Source organism: Schistocerca nitens, chromosome 4 (genome assembly GCF_023898315.1).
Source record: "Schistocerca nitens isolate TAMUIC-IGC-003100 chromosome 4, iqSchNite1.1, whole genome shotgun sequence".
In the NCBI taxonomy this organism is placed as follows: domain Eukaryota; kingdom Metazoa; phylum Arthropoda; class Insecta; order Orthoptera; family Acrididae; genus Schistocerca; species Schistocerca nitens.
In genome coordinates this window covers 618,188,309-618,197,426 of record NC_064617.1, presented here as the reverse complement: position 1 = coordinate 618,197,426, position 9,118 = coordinate 618,188,309, and the positions used below count along the sequence as shown (strand labels likewise).

General features: G+C 44.2%; 1 protein-coding gene across 2 annotated transcripts; it reads right to left on the bottom strand.

Moving 5' to 3' along the window:
• Positions 1 to 233: 233 nt before the first annotated feature.
• On the bottom strand, positions 234 to 7,933 carry LOC126251403 (mucin-5AC-like). 2 transcript variants are annotated; one of them, XM_049951807.1, is made up of 3 exons: positions 7,856 to 7,933; positions 1,585 to 3,998; positions 234 to 885 (listed from the first exon to the last, which is right to left on the bottom strand). In XM_049951807.1, exons 1-3 carry the CDS (start codon positions 7,896 to 7,898, stop codon positions 412 to 414), a joined length of 2,931 nt encoding a protein of 976 aa, XP_049807764.1. In that variant the 5' UTR covers positions 7,899 to 7,933; the 3' UTR covers positions 234 to 411. The 2 variants fall into 2 exon arrangements, with proteins under 2 accessions (XP_049807764.1, XP_049807762.1); XM_049951805.1 differs by having other exon boundaries at positions 236 to 3,998.
• Between the last annotated feature and the right edge of the window lie 1,185 nt (positions 7,934 to 9,118).

Here is a 9,118-nt window from a genome sequence, read left to right as displayed (position 1 = left end):
AAAATGAGTCTTAGCACATTTTAGCCGCTCTTATAACGAACTACTTTTTCAACTAGATCTTATGCATTTGTCGTAGCAAAATATGAGACATCACTTGGATGGAAAGGAAAATCGAACCTATTATAGTGAGAACTTTATCTACTGAATCAGCATACTTTCTGTGTTTGCAACTCTTGCAAAGATGAGGTTGGCTGGATAAGTTCACACATGCAAATGGAAGTTTTTGTAAAAATTTTAATCCAAAATTTTAATACAGAAAGAAATTACATTACAAAAATGATTATGCAACATGAACACAATAAATAAATGAATATGAAGAGCGAAGTGTTACAGGGAGTAGCATAACACAACATTACAGATGATCATATCAGTTTTCAGTTCATGTAGGTTGCAATGATGATAAGATCTGACTTATTGACATCCAGCATCAGATGGCCAGTCACATACTTCCAGCCTTGCATTGAAATGTAGGCCATCTGGGCACTTTTCCGTAATTGGTACACCATGGTTGCACCTACAGTACAGCCCACAATTTGTTCTGTGCGGCAGGTGCTTTACAATAGAGTCCTGGTCATACACAGGACAAGATCCAACTGCATCGCAAGGCTCTACATCAGGACTCGCAGTAGAGCTAGGTGCAGCTGTGGTGGGTTTGGCTGTTGTACTAGGCGCCACAGTCGTTGGTTGAACTGTTGTCGTTGGTGCAACTGTAGGAGGTTTGGCTGTTGAGGTAGGTGCAGCTGTGGTTGGTTTGGCTGTTGAACTTGGAGCAGAAGTAGGAGCCTGAGTAGTGGCAGGACTGCTAGATGAAGGTGTGGAACTAGTTGGATTTGACGTCGTTCCAGAGCCACCAGAACATCCAGCATTTTGTGGCCAATCACACACCTCCAAAACAGCGTTGAAGTGTAGTCCAGCTGGACAATCCATTGTGACAGGTTTACCATGATCACACTTGCAGAACTGACTGCAGTTTAAGGCATGAGGTAGATGTTTTGCTATTGAATTCTCATCTTCGTATTGAGGGCAGACACCAACTGCTGGGCAATCTCCAGATGGGTCTGATGTCGCTGGTGAGCTAGGTGCTGCTGTTGATGAAGAGCTTGGTGCAGCTGTGGTTGGTTCAGCTGTTGTGGCTGGTGCAGCTGTGGTAGGTTTGGATGTGGTACTAGGTGCAGATGTGGTTGGCTGAACTGTTGTAGTTGGTGCAGGGGTGGTAGGTTTGGCTGTGGTGCTGGGAGCAGCTGTGGTTGGCTGAACTGTTGTGGTTGGTGCAACTGTGGTAGGTTTGGCTGTGGTGCTAGGTGCAGATGTGGTTGGCTGAGCTGTTGTGGTTGGTGCTACTGTGGTTGGCTGGCCTGTCGTGGATGGGGCAGCCGTGGTTGGCTGAACTGTTGTGCTAGGTTCAGCTGTGGTTGGCTGAACTGTTGTGCTAGGTGCTGCTGTGGTAGGTTTGACTGTTGTGCTCGGTGCTGAAGTAGGAGCTGGAGTAGTGGCCGCACTACTTGATGAAGGTGTGGAACTAGTAGGATCTGACGTGGTTCCAGAGCCACCAGAACATCCAGCGTTTTGTGGCCAGTCACACACCTCCAGAACAGCATTGAAGTGTAGTCCAGCTGGGCAATCCATAGTGACAGGTTTACCATGATCACATTTGCAGAATTGACTGCAGTTTGAGGCATGGGGAAGATGTTTTGCTATTGAATTCTCATCTTCATATTTAGGACAGACGCCGACTGCTGGGCAGTCACCAGATGGGACAGACGTTGCTGGTGAGCTGGGTGCTGCAGTTGACGAAGAGCTTGGTGCCTCTGTGGTTGGTTGAGCTGTAGTAGGCTTGGCTGTTGTGCTAGGTGCAGCTGTGGTAGGTTCGTCTGTTGTGCTAGGTGCAGCTGTGGTAGGTTTGACTGTTGTACTTGGCGCTGATGTAGGAGCCTGAGTAGTAGCAGCACTGCTTGATGAAGGTGTGGAGCTACTTGGATTTGACGTCGTTCCAGAGCTACCCGAACATCCAGCATTTTGTGGCCAGTCACACACTTCGAGAACAGCATTGAAATGTAGTCCAGGTGGGCAATCCATAGTGACAGGTTTACCATGATCACATTTGCAGAACTGATTGCAGTTTGAGGCATGGGGTAGGTGCTTTGCTATTGAATTCTCATCTTCATATTGAGGACAGACACCAACTGCTGGACAATCTCCAGATGGGTCTGATGTTGCTGGTGAGCTAGGTGCTGCCGTTGATGAAGAGGTTGGTGCAGCTGTGGTTGGTTGAGCTGTTGTGGTTGGTGCAGCTGTGGTAGGTTTGGCTGTAGTGCTTGGTGCAGCTGTGGTTGGCTGAACTGTTGTGGTTGGTGCTACTGTGGTTGGCTGGCCTGTTGTAGTTGGGGCAGCTGTGGTTGGCTGAACTGTTGTGCTAGGTGCAGCTGTGGTAGGTTTGACTGTTGTGCTTGGTGCTGAAGTAGGAGCTGGAGTAGTGGCAGCACTGCTTGATGAAGATGTGGAACTAGTAGGATTTGATGTTGTTCCAGAGCCACCAGAACATCCAGCATTTTGTGGCCAATCACACACCTCCAGAACAGCATTGAAGTGTAGTCCAGCTGGGCAATCCATAGTGACAGGTTTACCATGATCACATTTGCAGAATTGACTGCAGTTTGAGGCATGGGGAAGATGTTTTGCTACTGAATTCTCATCTTGATATTGAGGACAGACACCGATTGCTGGGCAGTTTCCAGATGGGTCTGACGTTGCTGGTGAGCTGGGTGCTGCAGTTGACGAAGAGCTTGGTGCAGCTGTAGTTGGTTGAGCTGTTGTGGTTGGTGCAGCTGTGGTAGGCATGGCAGTTGTGCTAGGTGCAGCTGTGGTAGGGTCAGCTGTTGTGCTTGGTGCAGCTGTGGTAGGTTTAGCTGTTGGTGCCGAAGTAGAGGCCTGAGTGGTGGCAGCACTGCTTGATGAAGGTGTGGAGCTACTTGGATTTGACGTGCTTCCAGAGCCACCTGAACATGCAGCATTTTGTGGCCAATCACACACCTCCAGAACAGCATTGAAGTGTAGTCCAGCTGGGCAATCCATAGTGACAGGTTTACCATGATCACATTTGCAGAATTGACTGCAGTTTGAGGCATGGGGAAGATGTTTTGCTATTGAATTCTCATCTTCATATTGAGGACAGACACCGATTGCTGGGCAGTTGCCAGATGGGGCTGACGTTGCTGGTGAGCTGGGTGCTGCAGTTGACGAAGAGCTTGGTGCAGCTGTAGTTGGTTGAGCTGTTGTGGTTGGTGCTGCTGTGGTAGGCTTTGCAGTTGTGCTTGGTGCAGCTGTGGTAGGTTTGGCAGTTGAACTTGGTGCTGAAGTAGGAGCCTGAGTGGTGGCTGCACTGCTTGATGAAGGTGTGGAACTAGTAGGATTTGACGTGCTTCCAGAGCCACCAGAACATCCAGCATTTTGTGGCCAGTCACAGACCTCCAGAACAGCATTGAAGTGCAGTCCAGCAGGGCACTCCATAGTGACAGGTTTACCATGATCACATTTGCAGAACTGACTGCAGTTTGTACTATGTGGAAGATGCTTAGCAATCGAGTTTTCATCTTCATATTGTGGACACGTGCCGACCGCTGGACATGCCTCCGCTGGGCTAGATGTTGATGACGTGATAGGTGCATCGGTTTGCGGTTTATCAGTTGAAGTTGATGCAGACGTGGATCCATCAGTTGGAGCTGCAGTTGGCACTGCAGTGGAACTAGAGCCTGTATTCGCAGTGCACCCAGCTACATCTGGCCAGTCACATACCTCTAGTACTCTATTGAAATGAAGTTCGTCAGGACACACAAATAACACTGGAGCTGCATGATCGCATTTATAGAACAGTGAACAGTTTTTGTCGTCCGGTAGATGGTCAGTGTGATCCAGCGGATCCACTGGTGGACATTCTCCCACGGGTGATCCAGAAACTAGTATCACACCTGTTAATAGGTAGGCCACTGCCAACACAAATCCTGCAACATGAACAAGGCAATATTATATTTTCAATCTCTGCAGTAATATATAATTAATATTTAATTATTATGTCATTGTACACAGCTAGTTCCATAGTGATTTTCGTGGAGTATGACATTAATTTATTCTATATATTTTTAATATCCATTTGTCTCTGTTATTTAGCCATAACAATCTGAAGTGTTGCATTCCTTGTCCAAATAGCTGCGTCTAACGTTTCTTAGTCAGGCAGTCGCTGCTGATGAATCACTTATGCTTAATGAAGTTTCGGTGACACCGGGTCGGTAAAAATAATATAACATGTATGTTTTGTTTTTGATCGTTGAGTAGAGAAAGCTAAAGGAGCCTAGAGTTCAGGAAACAGTAACTTAGTATTTGGGAATAATGTTTGAACGGTTTTCTTTTCGTGTGAATACTTTGCATTCTTTTTTTACAGTAGTTTCTTTTTACATGATTTATTTTGGATGCAGTTGCTCGTGTAAAATTTTGCTCATCTTTTTCGTTTTGAACCTCTAACTTCCATTTCTCGCGAGTGCAATTGGTGTCGACAGGGGTACTGTAATTGCAATTCTATTCTATATTCTCCACAGTTTGGTCTATTTATCGCCTCTTTGTTTCATAACGCTTATCCGACACATAGACGGTCGGGCAACAAGAACGAAAAGAAGAAATATTAGTGTTTAGCGTTCCCTCGACAATTTCATGTTCCGATAGATATTGATGGGAAACTAAATCGCAGCCTACTAATACCTTTCAAAGGAAAAACGAGTTTAGGTCGTGCCACAATAACACATTACTGATCACTGACATTATAACGTGTAGCTGTTGGAAGGGGACGTAGTATTAACGTTTGTCAAAAGGATCAATATAGAAACCATTCATGAGCTGTCATTGTAGGTAAATTCCATGTAAAAAATGTTAAGTAACTTATTAAATATAATGTATCGCTGTTTACATATCATGTACAACATAACAGAAGTAGCGTTTCAGCAGTAATACACTATAGTCCATTACCTGCCACATACTTGAAACAGACGTGATCCAGAGAAATTTGCGTATAACAACTACTAACTATTCTTTCTTAACAACTGAGCTGCTTAATGACACTTGCAGTGTATATGGTGCAAGTAGGGGAGGATGACGTCTCTTTTACTCTGTGCTTTCTGCCACAGCCTTTTCCGCATTTATATATACATAATAAAAGATACGAGGGTTGGAACTTAAATAGGGGCAACTATTTATTCACAACCGCTACAAAAGAGTTACATGTTTCCACCTGTTACTGTCCTTACCAGCGTTGTCTACAACCTGTTGCCAGCGATGTGGAAGGCGTAGTATATAGTTAGCAGTGCCCGTTCAGTTGATTGTGCGAATGGAGCGGTCTGCTGCCGGTCGAATCTCTGGAACAGTTCTGAAGCGAATGCCACGAAGTGGTTCCTTCATCTTCGGAATCAAATCAAAGTCACAAGGACTTAAGTTCGGGGAGTATGGTGGATGGTACAGTACTTCCCAGTCCCATCGACCGAACAGAGCAGCCACACCTTAAGCTGTATGCGTCCCCCGCATTGTGCAAAATGATGGGTGGGTTGTGCAGAAAGCGTCGCCGCTTCTTTCGCCGCGGAAGTCGAAAGTGCGTCAGAGCCCCCTATGGTGAAAGTTATGGTGATTCTCGTGCACGACTGTGATAGTGTTATCCTACCACATTACGTTCCTCTACGGCAGACAGTAAATGCACAGTGTTACTGTTCCTTTTTGGAGCATCACCTGCGACCAGCTTTGCGAAAGAAGCGGCGACACTTTCTGCGCAACCCACCCATCACTTTGCACGACAATGCACGGGCGCATACAGCGCAAGATGTGGCTGCTCTGTTCGGTCGATGCGACCGGGAAGAACTGTACCACCCACCATACTGCCCGGACTTAAGCCCTTGTGACTTTGATTTGATTCCGAAGATGAAATAACCACTTGGTGTCTTTCGAATCAGAACTGTTCCAGAGATTCGACAGGCAGTAGACCGTTCCATTCACACCATCAACAGAACTTCTAACGGTATACTACGCCTTCCACATCGCTGGCAACGGGTTCTACACAACAATGGTGACTACTTTGAAAGACAATAACAGGTGCAAACATGTAAATAAATCGTTACAAACATGTGAATAAATAGTTGCCACTATTTAAGTTCCAACCCTCGTATCTTTTATTGTAGACACCGTGTACCTGTCGGATCTGTAGAATTAAGTGCGTAGCCCTTTCCGATTTGTTCCCAAATACGATCTAACGCTGACATAACTGCATCAGAATAATCGCCGTCGGTATAACGATTTTCCTCTCGAAGAGACATTGATGTCATCTAGCATGAAAACTTACTATAGTGTAGACCTCTATTTTCACAGTGTTAACTAGGCTCGAATATCATGTAATGATGTTCAACTAGAGCTAATTCTGTCACTGCGGATAATAAATTTCACTGTTAAAAGGTGTAACAAGCCGAACTATGAACGAAATTTAAAAGGAAATTATGCTTCTTGAAGCATTTACAAACGCAACGGGAAAGCTGAATATTTGGTACATCAAACATATGAGAGTTGTCACATTACTTAGGAACTATTAAGCATGGCGTGTTAGTGTTCGACGGCTTTTTTACTCTGATTCGTGTGCACAGTAACAGGTTTCCATTCGCTCTATCAACTTAGTACAAGCGAACGAGCAGTTAAGAACAGGTCTATTCTCATAATAATGGATGTGAAAGGAAAATTCGGAATAGAAGTACGCGCCGCCGTACATCACAGAAATATGTGACAGTACTTTGGAAGGCTGAAGGAAGGGCTACAAATGAGCAGATTATGTTAGACAAAGAAAGGTACCTGCAAGGAAAATATGATAGAAAACCTTCCAGAGCCATTTGTTGCCTATAACAGAAAAACAAATTTCTGCTCGCTGAACGTCCGGGACTACATAGAAGTAATCTACAGGAATGCCGACTGAGTCGTAATTGGAAACGTTGGAAATATGTTGTTACAGAATTATGTTAAAAATGTAGTGCAGATGTAGAGAGGGTACTGAGGAATTATTAACATAGAAAGGAATCGATGTTTGCGAAAATCCATTCGGAGTAGAATGGCCTTGATGATACTAAATGTACAGTTGCATGCAGAATTATTTCGAGTGTTCAAATAGAAAACAACAGTTGTGGAATACTGCCGATGACGCACATGCTGGAGTATATAATGGTAATCATGTAGCACGTCTATGTGACATGATAACACTGAAAAAAAAATTGGGCAGAGGGAAATCATAAAGGGGGATGTAAAATCAATCTAAAGACTGACAGTAATGGAAAAAACTCTTATGTAGCTAAAGAAAAAGCTTTCCATATTTATAAAGTTGCAATCTGCAATGCAAATTAAAGAAATTGATAACTGTCTCTGCACTAGGTTGCGAAGAAAAAAAATGAACGTTTCTGTATAACTTTCTAGTAATAAAGGAGTTCCAGGCATTAAAAAATCTTCATGGTTTGGTATATGAAACAGAGAATCTATTTTCACGAATTAAAATCTATTCTTGTATCTGATTAACTCATCCGAGTAATATCTCCATTTCGGAACGCTGTTTCTACGAGTTTCATACTTGTCTTCTTCTGATATCGGCAGAAGATCACGAATAAGAAACTTGCCGAGATGTTGTTCCGAATTGAAGGTACAACTTGGTTGATTTCCCGAGAAATATCTAGATGTGCATTTTGCCGAGAAAGCCTGCATCCGCACCATTCTTATTTCGTCAGACACGTCTATGACTGACAGCATATTTTAAATTGACACTGTTTACAGCATAACTTATTTCAAAACAACTTACTCTGAACCGTCATGTCGCTCTTGTAATCGCGGGTCTCAAACATCTGGTTTCCAGGCTGACACACTGTGCATCCTCCAGAACCACCTACGCTTTATATAGCGAGACGATGTGCAGATTATCGCTCCTAAATCCGTGTTATCTGCGATATCTTATCGAGTTATACGAAAATGTAGAAATTTCGCAATCAGTGGGAAGTGCGTTATAGATAACGTTTTGCGTCATACCGTTGTTTCTTTTATGCTACTGAGAAGTAGAGAGTGCAGGGCTACAGAAATCGCCGGATTTAGTATTACAACTTAAAAAAAGACGTAAACTGCAAACCTCTATATTAGTAGCATGGTCGAGAAAAAGGAGAAATATTTTAATACACTCTTAAAAACCTAACTCATATAGTTAGGTGACTGATCGAATGGGAACACCATGCAACACGGTGTGGTCGTGGAGACGTTGCAGTCAAAAAAAATGGCTCTGAGCACTATGGGACTCAACTGCTGAGGTCATTAGTCCCCTAGAACTTAGAACTAGTTAAACCTAACTAACCTAAGGACATCACAAACATCCATGCCCGAGGCAGGATTTGAACCTGCGACCGTAGCGGTCCTGCGGCTCCAGACTGCAGCGCCTTTTTTTTTTTAATCTCATTTTGTTCACTGTTGTTCGTTGCATCTGTTCGGGGCGGACGTCGTAAGACATCCGTTTAAGTTCGTTGTTGATCGATTAGCTCAGTTTTTTATTACAGAGGGCTGTTAACCCTCTGACCGAACACGCTGAGCTACCGTGCCGGCTTAGAATTAAACTTTTTAATCGATGGAAGATTTGAACCAGGGACCTTTCGTTCCGCAGCTGCTGACGCTACCACGAGACCACGGCGCTCCTATCGCCTTTAACCGCACGGCCACTTCGGCCGGCCCGTTGCAGTCATATGTGATTGAAGCGCATTACAAATTGTCGTCTGACCATCATGATATTAATATCCACTAATGTATTTAAATCACAGATGGTGAGAAGCAGTGTTGATTTCCACCAGCAAGTCCGCGACCGTCTCATACCCTCATTCTTATGACCCCAGACTAATAAACTACAAACCTCTTCATCATCAGCATCGTTCTACAGAAAGAAAAATATCTACATCTACACATGTACGTGATTACTCTGCTATTCACAATAAAGTTCCTGGCAGAGGGTTCAAGGAACCACCTTCAAGCTGTCTCTCTACCGTTCCGCTCTCGAACGGCACGCGGGAAAAACGAGCACTTAAATTTT